Consider the following 22,991-nt stretch of genomic DNA (forward strand, 5'->3'; position numbering starts at 1 on the left):
AGCAGGTAGGGCTACTCAACTCATCTGCCATCTTGTGTAAGATAGTGCGGTGACTAGTGTAGAGTCATCACTTAATAAGTGCTCGTGCATTGAGTCACATGGGGAGGGGGGAAATATTCTCCAAAGCAGCCGTGGTTCTTAAACATGGGGGAGGCAAGAAAAGTGTGGACCAGCTACTCGTTCTACCCGTTTGCCAGAAGGGTGCTATTTAAAAAAAAAAGAAAAAGAAATTACCAAGGTCTGATTAGTAATAATAACTCCTATTTGGGTTTGGGTGACTTCTACTCTAGATTTCATGACCATTTACTTAGGAAGGCCATTTAGGTAAGTGCCCTCTTTTTATGGGAATCGGATGACTTTTTAAAAATTAAACTGATGGAGTAAGCACTGGAGAAGGGACTAACACCCAGAACTTCTGACCCTAAACTAGCCCATCCAGAGAAGTTACAAAAGATGCATTCGAAAGATCTGGATTGGAATGGAAATGCATTTATTAAGCGCCAACTGGGTGCCAAGCTTAACTTGGTGTTAAGTACCCAAGATAGAGAAAATTGGGACAGTTCCCAGCTCCCTGAAGTAACTCAAACTTTCTAAGATCTGGCATCTTTATATGGGAGAGGTTAAATCAAGAGGGAAAAGTAACTTCAATAGGGAGCCCTTTCAGAGCACTCCGTGAATTTGCATGAGTGATCTCTCAAAACTTCCTCACCCAGCAATGACAGTTACAGTGGATGATACCCTTCCCCTGCACCTAGAAACACTAAACTGAGGTTTGTAACCTGAGGTCCAAGAGTCTGGTTTAAAAAAAAACTATTTTAATAACTGAATTTTGCTTTATAATCTGTATTTTTGTGCATTTGAAAGAATTGTGAGGAAGCTTCGCCAGGCACTGCCAAAAGGGGCCAGGATATAAAAAGAGGGTTAAGAATCCTGACTAAATGATTAGAACCGCCATTTGCAGCACTTTGTGAATGGCACTTGAATTATCTTAATTAGCATGTGATAGAACCCAACCATTGTATCCTTCTCTTCTATGAAACTTAGTTCTTGAATTTAAAGAACTTCACGACTCTGGTAAAACGCAGCTCAGGTGGAGGATAATTAAACCAAACTATCAAATCACGGGAATTTTTTCTGTCCTCCCTCCACTTCAGAATCACAGACTTTAGACTTGGAAGGGCCCTTGGACAGGGTGGAGCTCCCTTCCTTTTAGGGGAGGAGACCAAGCCCCAGAGATTGGTGCCACAGAGCCCGGGGAGCGTCGATCATCCCCATATTTTACTGACTGTCCTCACAGGCAAATTGTTAAATCTCTTTCAGATTTGGTATTGTACCTAGGGGTGCAACTAGGGGGCGCCATAGTGTACAACTCCAGGCTTAGTAAAGTCCATCATCTCTATGTTTTACTGGCTATGTCCTCACACAAATTGTTAAATCTTTTTGTAGTTTACTAGGGGTGCAGCTAGGAGGCGCCATAGTGTACAACTCCAGCCACAGAGGCTGAGTAGAGCCCATCATCCCCATGTTTTACTGGCTATGTCCTCACACAGATTGTTAAATCTTTCTGTATTTTACATAGGGGTGCAGCTAGAGGGATGCCATAGAGTACAACTCCAGCCACAGAGGCTGAGTAGAGCCCATCATCCCCATGTTTTACTGGCTATGTCCTCACAGCTAATTGTTAAATCTCTTTCAGCGTCTGTATTGTGCCTAGGGGTGCAGCTGGGGGCGCCATAGTGTACAACTCCAGGCTTAGTAAAGTCCATCATCTCTATGTTTTACTGGCTATGTCCTCACACAAATTGTTAAATCTTTTTGTAGTTTACTAGGGGTGCAGCTAGGAGGCGCCATAGTGTACAACTCCAGCCACAGAGGCTGAGTAGAGCCCATCATCCCCACGTTTTACTGGCTATGTCCTCACACAGATTGTTAAATCTTTTTGTAATTTACTAGGGGTGCAGCTAGGAGGCGCCATAGTGTACAACTCCAGCCACAGAGGCTGAGTAGAGCCCATCATCCCCACGTTTTACTGGCTATGTCCTCACACAGATTGTTAAATCTTTTTGTAATTTACTAGGGATGCAGCTAGGGGGCGCCATAGAGTACAACTCCAGCCACAGAGGCTCAGTAGAGCCCATCATCCCCATATTTTACTGGCTGTGTCCTCACAGCAAATTGGTAAATCTCTTTCAGCCTCTGTATTATACCGTTAGGGGGCGCCATTGTGTACAACTCTAGCCTAGAGTTAGGAAGGCTCATCTTCTCAAGTTCAAATCCAGCCTCAGACACTTCCTAGTTGTGTAATCCTTCACACTGCGTGCCTCAGTTTCCTCGGCTGTAAAATGAGCTGAAGCATGATATTGTGGAAATATGTATAGACAAATTGCATATGTTTAATATATATTGGATTCCTTGCCCTCTAGGGGAGGGAGTAGGGGAAAGGGAGGGAAAAAAATTTAGAAGAGAAGATTCTGTAAGGGTGAACGTTAAAAATTATCCATGTATATATTTTGAAAATAAAAAGCTTTCATTAAAATAAAATACTAAGATCAAGTGAACTAAGAAGGAAATGGCCAACCAGTCTAGTATCCTTACCAAGAAAACCTCAGATGGGGTCATGACTGAAAAGCAACTGAGCAAAAACAAATTAAGTTTGCAAAGCACTTCCCAAATACTGCCTGGCCTTTTCCTCTACTGTGAGAAGTAGTGCTGTTATCATGATTATTCCCATGTTACAGGTGGGGGCAGAGAGGCAGACAGATGATGAGACTTGCCCACAATCCCACAAGTACGAAGTGTCTAAATCCCACCCCCACCCCCCAGGGGTCCTCAAACTACAGCCCGCGGGCCAGATGCGGCAGCTGAGGAGAATTCCCCCCCTCACCCAGGGCTATGAAGTTTCTTTATTTAAAGGCCCACAAAGCAAAGTTTTTGTTTTTACTATAGTTCTGCCCTCCAACAGTCTGAGGGTCAGTGAACCGCCCCCGATTTAAAAAGTTTGAGGCACGTGACTGGTCTGGGGCTGGGCACAGCTGGTGCCCCCTAGAGGCCAGCCTCTGGATTGCCCGAGCCGCCGCTCCCCTGCGTGGGCCCCGGTCAGAGGCCTCCCGCTGGCCCCGGAAGTGCGTGCCTCGTGCCTCTCCCCCACTAAGCTGGATCTCTCTTGGGTTTGTTCCCTGCAGATTGATGACACCGGCACTTTTCAGGTGCTAACTATCCCCCCGAGGGCTGACTACAGGCCGCTGCTGAAGAGACTCCAGCAGTGCACGTTCTGCTACGGTAAGAGCCCCTCCCCCTCCCGCGGAGCGTGAGCGCGGCCCCCGGGAGCTGGGCCGGGGCGCGGGGGAGGAAGAGCTCCCCGGAGCAGGCAGGGCCCCGCTGCGCTTGGCTGGCCGCGTCCCCAGCCTCGGGCCAGCTTCCCCTTCCCCCTCACTCTGCCGAGGCGGGCCATGGGATGATGCTCCTCGGAAACGTTGATGGTTTTCTGCCGTTCACGGTGTCCAGGCTTCTTCTCCAGGGAGCTGTAAGTGTGTTCTTAGATACGTTCTTATAACCCGAAACCTCCGGGTCCTCCAGAATCTCATGGTAGATATTCGTCCCCTCCATTTGTGCTCAGGAATTTGTGTTCCATCTCATCCGTTTGGGAGGGACAGAAGCCACTTGCAGAGTCCATTACCCGTCAGTAGATGAAACGTGGACTGGCCCAATTCCCCAAATAGAACAGATTTTTTAAAAATTGAATATCAATCTCGCCACCGGAAGGGACGGCAGAATCCCCACGGCTGAACAAGAGTCCCCAGGAACCGGAAGCCCTCGAGCAAGAGGAACCCACAGTTTCCCCGGTTTCCAACCATTCACTTTGAATAGCTCTGATTATTGGGGATTTTTCCCCCTTACATCACTCTAAATCTCTTTCCCCGAATCTTTGACCCTCTTCTCCGCATTCTTCCCTCTGTAGCCAAGGAAGTAAAATCAAATCCTCCTTCAACATGCCATGAAGAGGACTTGTTCCTTCTAATTCCAGTGCAAAGAAGGGAAACCACCATAGAAATGGCTTGGTCAGGTCTATGAGGCTGAGCCAAGAGGCGCACAGGGCCACGTTCCACTTCTGGGAAGTTGTTGTCCTTTGTCCTCAAAGAGGAACGTGATGTCAGGCAGGGGGATGCCGTGACATCAGGGAGGGGGATGCCGTGACATCAGGCAGGGGGATGCCGTGACATCAGGCAGGGGGATGCCGTGACATCAGGGAGGGGGATGCCGTGACGTCAGGCAGGGGGATGCCGTGACATCAGGCAGGGGGATGCCGTGACATCAGGCAGGGGGATGCCGTGACATCAGGGAGGGGGATGCCGTGACGTCAGGCAGGGGGATGCCGTGACGTCAGGCAGGGGGATGCCGTGACGTCAGGCAGGGGGATGCCGTGACATCAGGGAGGGGGATGCCGTGACATCAGGCAGGGGGATGCCCTGACATCAGGCAGGGGGATGCCATGACCTCAGGGAGGGGGATGCCGTGACCTCAGGGAGGGGGATGCCGTGACCTCAGGGAGGGGGATGCCGTGACATCAGGCAGGGGGATGCCGTGACATCAGGGAGGGGGATGCCGTGACATCAGGCAGGGGGATGCCATGAGATGGGAGTGAATTGGATTTAAGTGCAACGTCACTTAAGTGATCAGATACAAGACCAGGACGCCTGCAGATGGCCCGAATGCAAGGGGAGACCTTGGTCTTTTTGAGCCGAGACCTTTCCCAAGCCTCAGTTACTTCCCAGCTAAACTGAATAACCTCATTCCCCCTGCCAGCTTTCCAGCTCCTCTTTATGGGCCCAGTTCCCTTTTAAAATTCAAGTTCCTTGAGGATGGTTTTGTCATTTGACCATAAGCAAATTCTCTAAAGTCTCTGACTTCCTTCTCCCCCCCAACCCCCCCATCCTGTAATGTAAATGACTTAAAACTTCGTCTCCACCCAGTTCGACAGTGCCAAAATACTTGTGGAATCAAATCAAATGCTTGCCGGGTAAATAACATTGGCAAGATACAGGGAGGTGATAAACCATAGAATGACGGGTCTCCACTGGGCTTCCTTACTCTTTAATTCTCTGTCCTCTCCCTGCCCCCTCCCTGTCACCCCTTCTTCCATCTCTTCATTCCTTCTCCCCCACCTCCCTGTGTTTTGGAGGTGGCTGGAAGCAGCTGAAGTCCGAAAAGGCAGGAGAGGTAGATTCCGCTGCAGTTCACAGCTCTGTACTTTTGTGAACACCACAGCTCACAGAGCCGACTTGGTATGTCGCACAGTCAGGAATCATTACGCATCTGTCTGGAGAGGTCTTCTGCTGCAATTTCCTTGGCTTGGATCCTTTTTTTTCCTCTTCTCAGTCTCTTAGGCACAGAATGAAAGTTATTTTGGCTGTAGTTCTCAGCAATTAAAATAACCACATAACTGAACAAATGGACACCCTGCTGTCTCGGAATCATAGAGACAACATCCTAACTGTGCACAGTGAGAGGACTCTTGTTTTTTTTTTTTTAAATCAGACCATTATACACGATCATAAAACTTCACTAGATTTCAGCAAGAGAAAGATAATTTGTCCGCAGCCATATCTCTAATCAGTCTAGCACCAGTACTGACGCATGGCATTTCCTATTGCACGCTCAGATTGCCCACACTAATTAAACTTTCACCTGCAAAACTTTCCATTGCATTCCACCACAGCAACGGCATCATAGCCATTGACATGGACATCATACTGTTTTCTGTGCTTTCTACTTGATGAATGAATGGGTGGAACTCTTTGTGACTCTCTTACTGGGTACGGCCCTCAAAAAGCACATATTGTAATAAGGGGGAGTTAGAAGGTAGAGGGTGTTGGGGCTGGGGGAGGATTTTCAGTTAGTAAATCACAGGAATGGTGAGGAAAGCCATAATCATGAGAAATAACTGTAATATGCCCGCCAATCAAGCCAGCATGGATGCCGGGTTGAGTGTTGGAGATGTGGGATGGCAGATTCCTCTGGGAGGTTTGGAGGAAAAGAGTAGATGACAATGTCCGGAACATAGCACTCTCCAGAGTGGATGGCCAGCTCCCTAGAAGCTCTCTATGTAAATGAAGTCAGCCCAAAAATCTGGCACATACTGTGACGGAGAAGATCTGGGTGTGTGAGATACCTGCCTATTTTAGCCCATCTAGAGCTAGAGGGATGTCCCCTATGGAATATATGCGGGAAAAGTGTTTTTTTGTTTTTTTTTTTTAAAGAGGCTTATCTCATTGTGGGAACATTTCTTCACTAATCATGGAACCCCGGGAGACAGATGGGATTTGAAATTCAGAATAAATCAAGTAGGCCATCAAGATCCAGATATGAATCACACAGGAAAGAAATCAGAATCTCTTTCATCCTCTCAGGCTTTTTTATGGACACTTTTGCCTAGGACAGCAGAGGGCTCAGGTAGATTCACCTGCGCTGTGTAATGCTGATGTTATCTATTTAGAAGTCCAGTTGGGTTTCTTGGGACAAATCTATGCAGTTTCCACAAGTCAAAGGTTAGAAACTCTGTTTTAGTAACAATAATAATCATTTTCCTTTGCAGACAGATGCAAGCCAGAAGTCTCCTGTGAGGAGGCGAAACCCGCAGCGGTCCCATCCTACATAGATGCGGCCTTCCTTTTCCAAGGCTCCCGAGATATGGGAAGCGCCGAGTTTGAGGATGTGAAGGCTTTCCTGAAAGCAGTCTTGGACAACTTTGATGTGGCCTTTGAACCCGAGACCTCTGCCGTTGGGGATCGCGTTGCATTGCTGAGCCATGCTCCTCCGGGCTTTGTCCCAAATAGCCCGTCAAGCCCGGTCCGGACGGAGTTCAACTTCACCACCTACAACAATAAACGCCTGATGAAGAGACACGTGGAAGAATCTGTTCAACAGCTGAACGGGGAAGCTTTCTTGGGCCATGCCCTGCAGTGGACAGTGGATAATATCTTTACAGGCACCCCCAACCTGAGAAAAAACAGAGTCATTTTTGTGGTGTCTGCTGGAGAAACAAGTTATTTGGACAAGAAAGTCTTGAAGAGAGAATCTCTGCGGGCCAAATGTCAAGGTTACGCCATATTTGTGTTCTCTCTTGGCTTCTCATACAATGACGAGGAGCTCGAAGAATTAGCCAGTCCCCCCCTCGATCACCACTTGGTCCAACTTGGCCGAATTCAGAAACCAGACCATGGCTACGGGGTGAAGTTTGTGAAATCCTTTATAAACTCCGTCAGGCGTGAGTACCTCATCTGTTTCTTTAGTGTTCATGAAATGGCCCTGCAGGCAGCCCCACAGTTGAGTGTCTCCTTCATGTCCTCCGGGGGGAGCAGATGTCGGGGTGATGGGAAGCACAGGCTCTGGAACGGTTTGTGTCCGGCCTGGGGGGCCTGTGGAGAAGGCGTCACCCCGGCAGCTGCTCCCCCCGCCTTGGTCTGTGTGGAGCAGCAGGGCCGGGGAGAGTGGGAGGTTACAGAGTGTGATTGAATTATGGGCTGGAAACTTGTGCCATGTAACATTAGCAGAGCGCTCTTTGATGGAAAATGGTGTTTCATCAGTGAACACCAAAAGTTAGCGCCAAAAAGAAATAAGCAAAGCTTGTTCTTGTGTTGGTTTAAGATCCTAAGGCAACGTTTGAAGTCTTCAGAGGTGGCCTTCTGTCGGTCAGAATGAACTGTTGCCTTACCAAAAGGCCTCGGGCTTTTGTGGTGCCAGTAATTACTGCGACTTGTACTCATGAAAAAGAAACACAGACCATCTTTTCTCACTGAATTTGCCTTAAAAGCATGACTTTAATATTTAAATATAACTTGGGATTAAGGGTCTGTGACTTTTTTTGGGTGCCATAAACTCTGTGGGCAGTCTGATGAGGTCTCAGAATCATGGTTTTTAAATAATTGAAGAGAGGATTAAGTTCACAGACCCTGTGAAATCTCCCCACAGACTTCTTGGGGAGTCCTAAGGGTGCATGATGACCTTGGGGCTTTGGGGACCCTAGGTTAATGACTTAGAGGATGAAACACAGCTGCAGAGAGTGTAACTAAATAAACTAGAAGTCAGAATCTAAGCAATTCAGGCTGAGCCCTGGGGTGGTCCAGGCTGGAGGGGAACCATCTAACCCACAGCCCTCTCTAGAATCCCCAACAAGTGGCCGTGCAGTCTCTTTTGAAAGACCTCCAAGGAGGGAGAACCTACCATTCTGCAATACAGCCCCGTCCTCCTCTAGGATGGTCTTAAATGGTGGCAGCTTATCCTTATTCTGTGCATATATTTTCCTTTTTACAATGTCTACCCATCAATCCTTGTTCTGTCCCCTGTACAGATCTAATATCATTCCTCTCCCACCTGATACCCTTCAAATCCTTATCACATCTCCTTGAGCTTTCTTTGATTCTGCCCTTATTTTATCAAAAAAAAAAAAATAGAATGATTTATCAGAGGAATAGAGAGATGGGGGTAGTGAACTTGCTAACCTCCAAGCCAAGGAGATGCAAGTTCAAGTCCTGATTCTGAGACATATTGGCAGTGTAACTCTGGGAAGCAACTCAACCTGTCAGTGATCTTGGCCAGTTTCCCAAGCCATAAGTGGCAAAGGGAGTTTGTTACCTAAAAATGCCCTGTATCAAGTGAAATCACATTTAGTGGCTCAATTACTCAAGAAGAAAGAGCTTGATTTGGATCTAAAGCTCTCGGCTCCCTGGGCAGTGGTTCCAAGAAAATGTTCATAGCTTGCAACCCTTGGGATCGATATGGGGAATGGGAATTTCACAGGCAATAGAGATATATATGCTTTAGCTAAAGAAGGATCTGAGATTTTATTGGACGCATTGGCGCCTATACAGGGTCAGCATCAGCCACATGTTGAAAAGAAACTCACTTAATAATTTAGAGGATTAGATCTGAAGACATCCCTGCCTCATGGGGGCAGTGCTGTGGTTAACTATTATGACCAGGAGTAGTGTAAATGTTGAGCTCAATGAGCCATCTCTGCAAAAAAAAAAAAGAAAGAAAGAAAGAAAAAGAAAAGAAATATAACTCCAGCTACTCAACATAAGCAAGATATATATGAAAACGATTTGCTTCCCTTTGGAGAGAGGAGTGCAGTAATCCTGTCGCCACCCATCTGGCGCACAGACATCTGGCCCCTTCAGCACTCTGGAACGTGAGCTGTGGTTCTGGAAGGGAGCAAAGCCTTTGCACTAAGAAATCATAACAGAAACCCATACACTGGGCTGAACTTTACTTTTTCTTACCACATAATTCTAAGTCAGGCAAGAAAAGCCATTATTAAGTTCTTACTGTGCTCTATGTACTAGGAGTTAAGCTCTAGGATATAAAGAAAGACAGGACATGTTTCAATCCTCAAAAAGCCCAGTGGTTAGAGCTCTGGGCCTAGACTCAAAAAGATCTGAGTCCAGGTTGGTCTTGATTTCTAGATGGTTGACTCTGGGCAGGGCAGTTAACCTATTTGCCTCAGTTTCCTCAAATGAAAAATGGAATAATAATAGCACCTGCCTCCGGGGTTGATATGAGGATCAAATGAGAATTTTGACTGTAAAATGATTAGGACAGACCCTGGCATAGAATAATTGATATATGTTCATTGTGATCATGACGATGGGGGAGATGGCACCTAAGTGACTGGGTCCATACGAGACTTATGCAGAAGTAAGAAAGGTGGTCTGAAAGGCATGGCATTGGGGGAGGGAAGTTTTTGTTGATAATCAGCCTTCTCCAACGGTTTGTGACCCCCTTTGGGGTTTTCTTGGCATGGACTGGAGTGCTTTGCCATTTTTTTTAACAGATGAGCAACGGATGAGAGTATCCAGAGTCACACAGCTAGCAAGTGTCTGAGGTCAGGTTTGAACTCAAAAAGATGAGTCCTCCTGACCCCCCCCCAGGCCAGCACTCTATCCGCTGCATCACCCAGCCAACCCTAATGGTAGGATAAGGCTTCTTGCAAAAGGCAAGATTTGAGCTGAGTTTTGAAGGAAGCCAGCAACACTAGGAGTTGGCCGTGAGGGGAATGGGCTTTCCAGGCATGGAATAGAATAGATGCGAAGGCAGAGAGGTACAAGGTGAGCCTCCTGTCCAAGAGAAGTGCAAGTAGGCTGATATACGCTGGCTCATTGAGTACATGGAGGGAAGTAAGATGTAAGAAGGCTGAGGAGGTAGGAAGGGACCAGGAGATAGAGATCCTGGAAGTAATAGGGAGCCCCTAGAACTCCTTGAGCTCAGGGGGCTATGAGCAGACAGAAGCTATAGAAGAATCACCACAGCCACAAAGTGGAAGGTGAATTAGTGGGGAAAAGCTTTAAGTGGGGAAAACACTCAGAAAGCTGTGATATAATAACCCAAGGGAGAGGGCATGAGGACCTGAACTAGGCTTGTACCTCATGAGCAGAGAGACACTGAAAAGATAGAAATGAGAAGATTTGGCAATGGTTTAGCTATCTGAGGTGAGAGTGGGGAATTGAGGATGGCTCTCAGGATTATGGGGAGATAGGGCAGCTGGGAAGATATTAAGATTGGGGGAGGGGAGATGGAAATGAGTTCTGTTTTAGAGTGGCTTATGAGATCACTCATTCAGTTTAGCAATTAAGAGAGTTGTTCATTCCACCAGTTTCATTTTGATCCTGCAAAATAGGAAAAACTACAAAATATCACTGGGATTAGTTCATTTAGAGATCAGATCCTTGTTTCATTAGATTTTCCTTTCATTTCCACTTTTTTATTGGGCTTCTTGGTGGAATTAGCATCCAACTGAAACTTATTGAGAAGTTGAGATCTCATTGCAGTCTAATGAAAAGAGAACTGGCTTTGAAGCCAGGAGCCTTGGGTTGGGATCTGAGCTCTGGCCCTTGCTAAGGCCATTGTAGCACAATGCTGACCTTGGACTCGGGCAGACTTGGCCTTGCATCCCATCATCAGTGTTTACTAAGGATGTGAACATGAACTTGAGTAAGTGCCTTAATTTCCCTGAGCCTCAGTTTCCTCATCTACTAAACAGAGCCAGAAATGTTAACATCATCATTATTATGTATCCCAGGGGAGAGCAAGGCTTCTTAAACACTTTCTACTCCTAACTCCTTTTAGATGATCCTAGGTATATAGCTATGTTAAATAAGTATCCAAATCAATCATTTATTGATAATACAACATAAAGAAATTTATTTTAAAATAATTATTTGGTATACATATAATTTTACTGTTTGTTGAAAATGAAAGCAAATTTGCATACTAATGAGATAGTTGTACTTGTTCATTTTTACATAAAGAATTAAACCTTGGCAGAATATGAGATACCTTTTACTGTTGCCAAATTTTTGTGACCCTCCCCCACATGGTGACTCACAGTTTGAGAAGCTTTTGGGTAGAGAATGCCATTTAGATGTGTAGATAAAGCATTAAGGATGGCAATGGGTGGGGGAAAACATCCCTAGTTAGGTTACCAAGGCAAACCTCTTCCAAAATCAAATTCTTGAGCATCTGTTTGTTAGTTATCTGTGTTCTGAGGCAAACAATGTGTTCATGAATCAGGGGAGAAGGATTCTGGGAGTTGATGCAGGAGAGAAGAAAGCTGCACTTCCTCAGGAGGCAGCCTCCAGCCTGAGTTCTTCAGTTAGCAATGAGAAGTATCTACCAGTCTGTTGTATGGATTTACTGCCTCAGCCTCTGATATGCGGGTCTTTCTAGAAAGCTCATTAGGATGCATCGGAGATCATTTCTGAAGCTCTTGAAACAGACCAAGGTTTTGTAGTGAGGGGATTTAGTGTGGTTAGCTTATGCTACCTCTTGTGGCCCTGTACCTTGTAACCAAATACCAGTTCTTCTCTGGGGTCCTTTGACAATGGAGTCACAACATTAGTGGCAGCAACAGCACTAACAGAGATGAATTTCTTGTATACACAGATGGATCTTCTGAAAAATTGAACATTTAACCTATTTTACCCCTTCATTCATTTTCTGTTTCTGAAATAGGTAATGAGAAGAGGTAAGTCCTACATCAAATAGCATACAGATCTGCTATCATGTTGACAGAAAAATATATGTAAACCTAACTACAACCTGCTCTCTCCCTAGGTGCAATCAACAAGTATCCACCAATAAACTTCAAAGCAAAATGCAATAAAATCAATCTTCCGGAACCGGTGCAGCCTTCCAAACGGCAAAGCCACCTGTAAGTTGGAGCATCTATCATGTGTCTGGTATACCGGTCAAATAGATTTTATTGTTATTATAAGTATTTCCAGCTCTCCGTGCTGTACACATTTCTGTGTGATGTGCTTTAAAAAAGAAATTCGGAGTTTGTAGGAGAGGGACACTTGCACGCTTCTGTAGTTGTGTATTCTTCACAAACATACATCCCTCCTTTCTAGAAATAAAAGTCAGCTAATGACAGCTACGTTATGCTTTAAGGTTTTATTTTCCACAATTATAAAATCCAAGTGTTGAACTAAATGGCCTCCCTTTTAGACATTGAACTATGATCCTAAAGCTTACAGAGATCTGTATCTACATTATCATGTAATCACCCTAAGTCCTGTTAAGTAGGCAATATAGCTATTATCAGCCCTATTTTGTATAAGAGGAAGCAGAACCTCCGAGAGTTTATTTGCCAAGTACCTAAGGTAGAACTTGAACCCAGTTCTCTCCTGCCTACCGGTCATAGTTCTCTCTAGCAACTCATGCTGCCTCTGCATATGCCAGAAATTATGTTCAAGAATTACCCTTGATAGGAAATTTCATTGTTGATTATATTCATTCCCTGACCTATGATGAAAATTGGGGGAAAAGGAATGTTCCTATCAAATTATTTTATCAAATTATCAAATGAAAAAATAGGTATCTTTGTGTTTTATTTTCATGGGTTTTTCAGCCTGAGCTGAAGCTCAGAGAGAACTTTTAACTGCCCAGATGAGAATCAGCTCCCCTAGGACTGAGTAAACAATCCGGGAACTGTCCAGCAGCAAATACCTCCTGAAGTGTAGCATAAGGCCTTGTGGACCTGGTTTAACCTGAGAGTGTCCCTTCTAGAATGGAGTGATTCAGGGGTCATTCACAGAGTCAGGTGTGGGAATTAGGGAGATGTTACAATAAGGGAGGTTGTATTCACATGCCAACCTCAGGAGGTGGTTTTCTGGCTCAGAAGTAGTCATTTTAGGGACTACGAAGATGTCCTCTGAGGCCATCTGTACAGTTAAAAATGTATTCCAGACACCGTCTTCTCCATTTTCGAGAGAGCCTGAATGACTGGCTCTAATAATTTTCGGAAAGGAAGGTGTTTTGTTTATTTGTTTCCCCTATTCTGAATTACTCTAGGCAGGCCAAGGGCATTTCCTGTATGTTTCATAAATGATGGTGCTGCTGTAAAATTGAGAGGGCATTAAGGGATTCAGACAGGAAGTCAATGACATGATTGGTGAGATTCCTCACAGTTTATGTTGGCTGAACCTTGTCAGATTTGTCTCTCGGCATCCAACAAAGGCAACAGAAGATAAGCCCACACAGCTTCCCCTGACACTCCTTAATTGTGCTGTGCACAGGAACTGGGAGTGGAGAGACAGCAGATTGGAACACTAGAGATTGTCTGAGATAAAAGTAGCAGCTGTGTACGGGGAGCATGGCAAGCCACAAGGATGACTTCACGGTTCCGCAGGACAGCTTGAATGAGAATTGGCTCAGTCCTCCCCTGGGCTTTTTGAGGTCTAGGTGGAGGATAAATGGTTCTTGTTGGGGATGGAGGGAAAGAGCTAAGCAGACAGATGGCCAGCCAGGGTCGCCTATCCCTGTGCTAAGAGCCCTGTCAGCCAGAGACAATAAAAGGCAGGCAGTCACCTGTTCGTTATGGTGCCCGGTCAGGAAATTACTTCCTCCTGGCCCTTCAAATGAATGGGGGACTGGGGTCAAGATAGTTTAACTGTGAAAAGTGAATCTGTTAACTATATGAAAATTGGACCTGTCAAAAAGCTACTTTCAAAATGTCTATATTCTGAATGGAGGAGATTTTTCACACACACACACACACACACACACGCACACACACACGCACACACACACACATAATTTTATATATACATTTATATTTATACATATTTTATGTGTGAACACATATGTAAGTGTATATATGAATATATATATGACATGTATGTGTGTTATGTATATTTCAAAGGTAATTCTGATAATAGGCAAAAGCCCTAGTTTTTTTCTTTAATATGTCCGGGCTCCAAGGACATTAACATCCACAATTCAATGATTCTTCCCCTTCCCTAACTTGTCCCACTGCTTCCTGACTTAATCTGAACTGGCATTTTTTTAAACATTTGCTTCCCAACGAATTTTTTTAGTATTGTATTTTTTTCCTAATGAACAATTTATTTCCAGTGAACATATTTTTTTCCCCTCCTCTTCACTCCTCTCGCTTCAATTTAACAAGGGAAAAAAAGCCTTATAATGCATATGCATTATCAAGTGAAGCAACTTCTTTCCTTGACTTGTCCCAAAATATGTTGTGCATTTTAAGCCCCATATCTTTGACAGGAGAGGGCTGACATACTTCATTCTTTGGGCTCATGATTTTTACTGTATTAACTAGAGTTCTGAAGTCACTCACAGCCATTTTTCTCTGTAATAATGCTATTGGATAAAATGTTCTAGTTTTATCTACTTTTCTCTGCATTTATTTATACAGTTCTTCCCAGGGTCCTCTCAGGCAGTCCATTTTATATTTCTTTTAGCACAATGGTCCATGACATCATATACCAATAATTATTTTAGCCATTCCCAAATAAGTAGGCACCCTTTTGGTTTCCTTTTATTTTTATACAAAAAAAAGGTATTTTTAATATGAGTCTGTTGGAATACATGGGAGCCACCTGACAATGGCTGCTGGAGATCCAACCCAGAATGGGTCTCCTCTTCTGAGAGGATGATAAAAGGAGACTGAGAGGCAGTTGCTGTTCTCTGACCTGTCTGACTGAGAGGCTATTGCGTTTTTTGACCTCTCTCCTCTTCCCTCTGCCTCCAATTTATCTCATTCCCAGTCCGCAGCACCTGTGTCAGCAAAGGCTGTCTTGCAGCTCCTTCAGATGTTATGATTCACAACTGTGGAGGCTCTAAGAGAATTGACCTGTCCCTTAACATGAGTCTTTTTAATAGACTGTTTTATATCTTTTCATTTCCATTGTTCACTTACTAGTAGAGTTAATACAAGAGTGATGAATTGTGGAGACCAAGTAACAGGCTCAAGGGACATAAGGTCTATACCATAGAAACTGGTCACGTGTACAACTTAAAACAATATAAAAGTAAAAATGCAAAATGGAAAAAGTCACAGCTTCTCAAAAGCTGCTTTTTCATTTTAAAATAAAGGAACTAGACTAGGTAAATTCTAAGACCTCTTCTAGCTCTAGGATGCTGAGGTAAAAAGAAAATGGAGTTCAAAATCATTTCAGCAGACAGCCATTAATTTTTTTTATTCACAATTGTCTTCTTCATTCTCTGATATGTTTTCCATCTTTTTCTTATGTAGCCTTGCCCGTATTGGACCATTTGAAGAGAGATTTCTGTCCAAAAAGCTTCTCTCAAGAGTAGCACGGGGGAATGCTGTTTGGAACACTAATGGTTATACCAGGAATATATTCCGTTCCCTTAAAACCAGAAACAAAATGCCACGCGTTGTTCCCAAGGCTCATCTTTAAAGAAACTGTGAAGTGCAAAGCCGGTCCACATTGGGTAGCAATGTGGCAAGTCATTATGTCCACAGGACCAGCCTGAGAAGCTTAAGTAACTGAACTCACAATCAGGAAGTCATGTTTGCATGGGGATAAATTTCCTGAAGCTAGAAACCTAGGGCTGTGCCTGAATTTGACACTGACCTTGGCATACTGTTGGTCCTGTCATATGTATGTCCGGCATTTATGTGATTAGGTACCCAGACCATTCCAACAATCAAAGACTGAAGCTTCAGAGCACTGTAAATGGAAGAAGATTGGAGAATAAAAGAACTGAGGTGCTGTTTTGCAATTATATTTAAACACACTGAAAAGTCTGGTGCTTATATTGCAGATGTGAGCCGTGAGCAGCACATACATGGGCTCGTGGCAGTGCTGTTGGTTTTGTGGTCTGATTTATACATACCCAACTCACCCTCTCCATTCAGAACTGCTCAGTGCTCAAAAATACGGTGCCGTGGTGGTTGTTTTGCTAGGTCATTTTCAGATGCTGTTTAGCCATCCAAAACATCTGCCTTTTCCCTCAAGCACTCTACTGTTACTACCAGCTCCTTTCAGAAGCTAAGACTGGGTCAGCCAAGTTGTCATTTGTTGACTCCCAAGATCAGGATGCAGCAGCGCTTTGTCCTTGCTTTTCATTTATTTCCATTCATCAGCCCAGATAGGTCAGTCTTTAATACATGAGCCAGATGTCTTCTGCACACCTTTCTTCAGCTCACCTGTGAGAGCAACCCCACCACAACCCAAGCTCTGCCCACTTCACTCAGGCAAAGGGACAGACCCAGCTTCTGCAGACTTCAGAAGACAGGAGCTCACAGGAGTTTTACATAATATTCATACTCAGGTGTCAAAGGGGGAAATGACACAACACATCTGTGGTTTTTGTGAGTTATTCGGTTGGTTTTCCCCTAAGATAGGTGAGGAACATTCCAGTTCAGATTGTTACATATGAAATCTTAACTGAATTTTTAAAAGAGAAGCTCTGATCAACTTTTTTGTTAACTTAAGCAGAAAAGGTATTTGGTTTTTTGGGTCATTCTGGTTACTGGGAAAAAAAATGTCAGACACATACTAGTCTCTGTTTTGGTAAGTAAAATCATCTTTTTTTGGTGATTGAGGTTCCTTCTAATAAATCCTTCCAAATATGAATTCTTATTGTATTGGACTGTCGGTGTACAAGATAAGAGATTGGCCTTAGCATGTACCAGCTCTAGAACTGGAGTGGAAGTTAATTTTTTAAAAAGTAAATAAATCCCACTGTCAACTTAGTTGTTTGGTTTTTATTTTTTAAAAAGATTTGCCTCTCTTGCTTGAAAGTGAAATACTAGGGAATTGGGGGGAAAGCCCAGTTAATTAAGGCCTACTTCATCAAAGTTTAATTAGTGACCATGAACCAATAGTCTGATTCGTCATTAGATGAAACACTTGCTATGAAACTCATGAATTAACCCTTATTCCGAGCCCATAGCTCCCATGACTCTTGCACAGCAGGGTGTTTAGTCAGACTTTCTGGATTAAACAGTATTTAGATGTCATTCAAATGAAGCTCAATCCAATAGCCTGTGGAAAGACTTGATGACCTCTTAGAGACAGCCGCTTTCCTTTCTCCTCTCCACATATTAAAAAAGATATATGGGAATCTATAAGCATATACACACACACACACACACATATATATATATATACACACATATGTAGGTACATACACACACCTACATGTATACACACATACACATACTATATTGTGGTGTTCTTCTTTAAAATAATATGGTTCTCTTTGGGAGCAGGTTTCTCGGGGAGGTTTTCTGGAGGCAGCCTTAGTTTCAGTTGAAAGTAATAATCACTCAAATGCAGCCAGGTGCTAAAAGTTCAGATCTTTTATTGTGTCCTTCCAGATAGCCCAGTTAGTTTTCTTAGAAGCCTATCTCTCCCCTTGGTTTTAAGAGCTCTTGCAGCTTTGTCCTTTGCTTCTGCCTTTGCTTTCTTCAGCCTCCAGCCAGCACAAGGGTGGAAGATGGAATGGATCTGACTCCTCTAGTTCAACTTTGAATGTCTCCAACCAGCACCAAGGTGAAAACTGGAATGAATCTGTCTTGCCTCCGAGAGAGAGCTTCTCTCTGAACTCACTTGATGCTCCCCTCTCAATCTTTTCAGCTGAACTCCCTTGATTGGCTCACTGAAGCTCTATTTATGCTCCTTCTCTGAGAGAATGGGATTATGGGTTTCCTCCCAGAGTCCTCTCTGGCCCTAAGAACTTCTTGCTTATATGAGCTCTCTAAAGGTGTGAACACAAGCATTGTTTCTATCAGTATTAGCGACTTATCACCTTGTAAGGATTGCTCTAAGGTATGAACCCAATAAGCATTGTATCGATTCCATTAACACTAGGATTCTAACATCTCCCTTGAGTTATCACCTTGTTTCAAGTTAACACTGGGATTCTAAACTATATATATATATATATAATATATATATATATATATATATATATATATTATATATATATATATATATATATATGTATGTGCATGTGTATACATACATTATTAACCAGCATTTTCTCCCATTTCTTTCTACAAGAACCAGTGCCACATTGTAACATTGCACCTGATGGTACTGACCAGCAATCATCAGAAGAATGTTAGTGGCAAGTTTACAAGCCGCAGCTTTCTCAGGAAACTGACAGGTTCAACAAGTTTTCCATAAATTCAGGAGAAAAGTGGGAAAGACTTTTCCAGAAATGTTTGAAATTACAAGTTAAATATTTACATTCACTGTGGTGGTTTATATAATTTATTCCAAATACCCTCAGCCCACCTGTCTCTGTGCCCTTTTAATTATAAACATCTTTAATGAGACTTTTAAGGAGACTGCAAATAAAATGCTACATAAAGAGGCCTCATTAGGTCAAGTCACTAAGCTCCTGAGAACACGGACGTTTACATGTCTGTTTTATGATCTTGAGATAGACGATAACCCTTCATGGTGGATTCAGTCATTTACAGAGGGGCACAGTGGTATGAAATGCAGGATCTGGGAGTTCGGTAATGAATCCTTGGGCTGTCGCCGAAGGGTTTAATGAGAGGGTGAACCATTTTTATTGAGTTTGCAGTCATCAGTGGGGAGGAGCTGGAGAGTACTCATGATTTTATTCACACAGGAACTTCCTAAAGTAAAAGGCTTTCCAAAACAATATGACTTGGATAAGGAGGTGACTTAGTCATGGTCACATAACCTGGACATGGAACTCCATCTTTACAATTAGAGAAAACTAACTGAGAGACTTAGACTCTTTCTTAACCAGGCGATTCTTTTCAGTTTTTTTGGTCACCTAGGATCAAAACTTATGTAATGGAATTCATGCCGAAAAAGGCATTTCCTTGCTGAAAAATAACATACCTCACTAAAGAGAGAAAATGCATGCTGGGTAGAACTCATGTTGCATATTAATGCACATTTCTGACTTTGAAGAGATACAGAAGATTTTTATCTTGGTGAGTATTAATGTGCAGCCATTCGGATCATTTTCAATTATGTATAGACAGGAATGTCTTATTTTAGTGGTAAAGACACTTTAATAATTCCAACTTCTCAAAGACTGCTTTGCAAGATGATTTAGAATAGTCAGTGTCTAATACTGTTGAGTCAAATTTTACATTCTACACTAATTTAGAAATATGAATAAAAATCAAAACACATTTGAAAATGTGGCTAACCAGAGGCCACAAATGAGCATGTTTCATTTATAGCTCTGAAGAGGAAGCAGAGCACAAATACCTATGGGCCAGAACTGAAGCCTTCCTCGTTCCTGAGCTCTGAAGCCTAGGAGAGCTCTCTTGAGAGAAGAGCTCAAGGTATTCATTTACTGATTTTCAGTGAAAGACGTTATTACCACTTCATAGGAATTACAGACTTATCATAAAGCCTGCCTCTTCTCTTTCTGGACTGAAAGTGGACCCAGATTCTCAAAGGCTTTGCTGACTAGAGAACACAAGGTTAGATCCTTTAGTTTGGAAGGCCTCCATTATAATAAGCCTTTTGGCCACACTGAGGTCACTATCTCTACCCATGGAAGGAAGAATGTAATCATGGATCTTCTAAAGATCAACTGATGGCTTCTACATCAAAATGGATCCTTGAGAAGGGGCCTATGTACCTAGATGTAATGACCGCGTATTTAAAGTCAGCCGGAGTCAGGAATTCAGGTTAAGGGGAAAATCTTCAATATTTATTGAAGCGAAGAGGTGAATAAAGATTGCTATAGCAAATATAGGCAAGAAAGATTGCGATAGCAAATATAGGCAGTTGCGACAGGAAGCCAGCTAAGAGAGAGCGACGCGAGCCGAGGCAACCATGGAGGTAACTGTGTCGGCAACTGTGGCAATGGCCGTCCCAAAGGTCTCTCCTCCCCTTCCTTCTCCACTCCACTGCCTCCACCCACCAAAATCGTCATTTCCTATACAACACATCAGGACTTGCACAAAGAGTGGGTGGGGGCCATTCTCTCTCCAAGATTATCTATTAATAGAGTATGGTCCAATTACTATTTAGTCTCATGTGCTTGGGACCTCAGTGCATCAACTCAAGCCTCAGCCCATTACATCTCCCGCTTTCTTTTGTTTTAGAACACAGGTGATCATGCCATCCCTGACTCTTCAGGGAGGTCAGAGCCCCCAAGGGGAGGTGATCACACCCTCCCTGATTTCTCAGGAAAGGAGGTGAAAGCACCGAAAAGGAAGTGATCACGACCCCCCTGACTTCTCAGGAAGGGAGGTGAAAGCACTAAAAAGGAGATAATCACGCCCTCCCTGACATCTCAGGAAGGGAGATGAAAAGCACCAAAGGGAAGTGGGGGTTGCTAGCAGGTTTCTGGGCTCAAGGGTCTTATTATGCACAAACCCATCAGCATGGGAACACATAGCACATAGCAACAACGCAGAGACTATTAGTGATGACTCTCCCCACAGTCAGTGCAGGCTTGATGTGGTGTAACAAACATGAATTATGCACCCAAGTAACGGTATAACAAACAATATAAATCAACAGTATGATGTAAAAGATTGCCAGAAGTCCTAGAAGGAGAGTATGTAAACAGCAGTCACACATACACCTCTTCAGCAGCCAAGAGATAGTCCAAAACCAGTCTATTGTCCATTGCTTCACATATCAGGGAATCCAATGATCCCCCCAAGTTTTTGAAGTCCAGCAAAAGTCTTTTTATGTCTTAGGGAATCCAATGATTCCAGCAGATTTTGAAGTCCTGTAACAGTCTTATCATTTCTCAGAAAATCCAATGATTCCTGAGGGATTTAAAGTCCTACAACAATCTTATGTCTCAGAGAATCCAATGATTTCTGAGGGTTTTGAAGTCCAATGATTTTCTATGTCCATGAGTCAAACGCCATAATTGCCACACTCTTTCAATGGTGAGCACAATCAGCAACAGAACCACCCGATGTTTCTTGGGTCTTCTCCTTCGTTTCAAGGGTCTGCTCCATCTCTCTGCGATGGACAAGGCGAATACGGCTCGTTGGCACCCATCTGATTCCTTCTTCACCTGTAGAGATACAAGCAAACCCTCTCCCCCAAGCAGTTAGCCTATCTGGTCCCTTCCATTCACCACTTTCTGGGTCTCTCCACATCACCTGGCGATTATCTAAAGATAGTGGAGCTGCTCGCACTGGACATTGCCCTTCCGGTGGGTTATAAAACCTGTCTGCCGGAGCCAGTGCATCTTTGTCAAAAATCAAGAAGTTAATAGTATAAAGTGCTAGATTTAGAAGCTCTCTAGGGTTACCTGTGGCTCCCCCTTTCTTTTGTTTTTGGAGCAGCGTCTTAATATCTCTGTTTCTCCTCTCTACTATTGCCTGTCCTTGAGGATTAAAGGGTATGCCAGTGGTGTGTAAAATCTTATACTGTGCACAAAAGTGTGCAAAATGTTTGGAGGTGTATGCAGGACCATTGTCTGTTTTTATTGCTTGTGGCACACCCATAATGGCAAATGCTTGCAGGAGGAATTCAGTGACCACTCGGGCTGTCTCTTTTGCTGCTGGTATGGCAAAAGTGAATCCTGAAAAGGTGTCTACCACAACATGGATAAAAGACAGACGACCGAAAGATTTATAATGGGTCACATCCATTTGCCAGATTTCATTGGGTCTCAAACCACGAGGGTTCTTCCCTGGAGGCAGTGTAGGAGCATGGAAAGGAAGGCAAGCTGTACAGCTTTTTACTATGCTCCTAGCTTCCTCTTTTGTAATCCCAAATTGTAAACGCAAAGCTCGAGCAGCCTGATGGTACTTAGAATGGGATTCCTGGGCCTCCTGAAATAAAGGTGTACTGGCTAACATAGTTAAAAGGCTATCTGCCTTTGAATTCCCATCAAAAATAGGGCCTGGGAGTCCACTATGTGAGTGGACATGCAAGATATAAATCTTACCTGGATGTTTTCTCACTTGCTCCTGAAGTTCCTTAAAGAGCTGATATATATTAGAAGCTGCAAATTTTATTTGGGCTGTGGCAATTCTTTGTACCACACCTACTGAATAAGCTGAATCAGATATTATATTTATGTCTCCTGGGTAATAAGTGAGAGCTAACATGATTGCATACAATTCGTTCTGCTGAGTGGACTGAAAAGGAGTTCTGACTACTCTCTTTATGGTTAAATCATGAGAGTATACAGCACAAATATTGTGTTTGGATGCATCTGTAAAGATAGTTGGTCCTTTAAGAGGAACTTTAGAAACTTTTTCTTCAAGAATCCATCGCCAATTATGTAAAAGTCTGGTTATCTTTAATGGAGACCCATGTATAAAATTAGGAGCCATGGCTAATAAAATTTGCCACTCTGGGATGGTCTCACAACACACATTAATTTGTGTATTGGTGTAAAAGGTGTATATCTTATCAGGTCTTGCCCCAGATAATTGTACTGCTCGCTTAATGGCCTTTAACAAAATTCTAGCCACAAGCACTGGGTAAGGAGTAAGGCTTTGTTCTGGTTGTGCCGGGAGGTTCACCCACTCTATCACACTGTCTCCTTGATGAAGACTGCTGTGGGTGCCTCTTGTGTGGCAAAAACTGTTATTTCCAAAGGTTTTGAGTGACTCTCTCAACCACATTGGATAAAGCCAGTTCAACTTCTCTCAAAGCCTCTTGAGCTTCTTTTGTAAGCTGGCGTGGTGAATTTAAAGCACTGTCTCCCCTTAAAATATCATATAATGGTTGTAA

The 22,991-nt window shown here is 43.6% G+C and overlaps 1 protein-coding gene across 1 annotated transcript in view; it reads left to right on the forward strand.

Moving 5' to 3' along the window:
- The window catches only part of COL6A6 (collagen type VI alpha 6 chain), a 128,137-nt gene extending 111,111 nt beyond the window's left edge, over positions 1-17,026 (forward strand). Inside the window, exons 34-37 of the mRNA XM_051962343.1 lie at positions 3,183-3,279; positions 6,593-7,264; positions 12,109-12,205; positions 15,557-17,026. Coding sequence (XP_051818303.1) covers positions 3,183-3,279; positions 6,593-7,264; positions 12,109-12,205; positions 15,557-15,725 — 1,035 coding nt within the window. The 3' untranslated portion in view covers positions 15,726-17,026. The remainder of the gene's footprint in view (positions 1-3,182; positions 3,280-6,592; positions 7,265-12,108; positions 12,206-15,556) is intronic.
- The last annotated feature ends 5,965 nt before the right edge of the window (positions 17,027-22,991 follow it).

This window comes from Antechinus flavipes, chromosome 5 (assembly GCF_016432865.1).
Source record: "Antechinus flavipes isolate AdamAnt ecotype Samford, QLD, Australia chromosome 5, AdamAnt_v2, whole genome shotgun sequence".
Classification (NCBI taxonomy): Eukaryota; Metazoa; Chordata; class Mammalia; order Dasyuromorphia; family Dasyuridae; genus Antechinus; species Antechinus flavipes.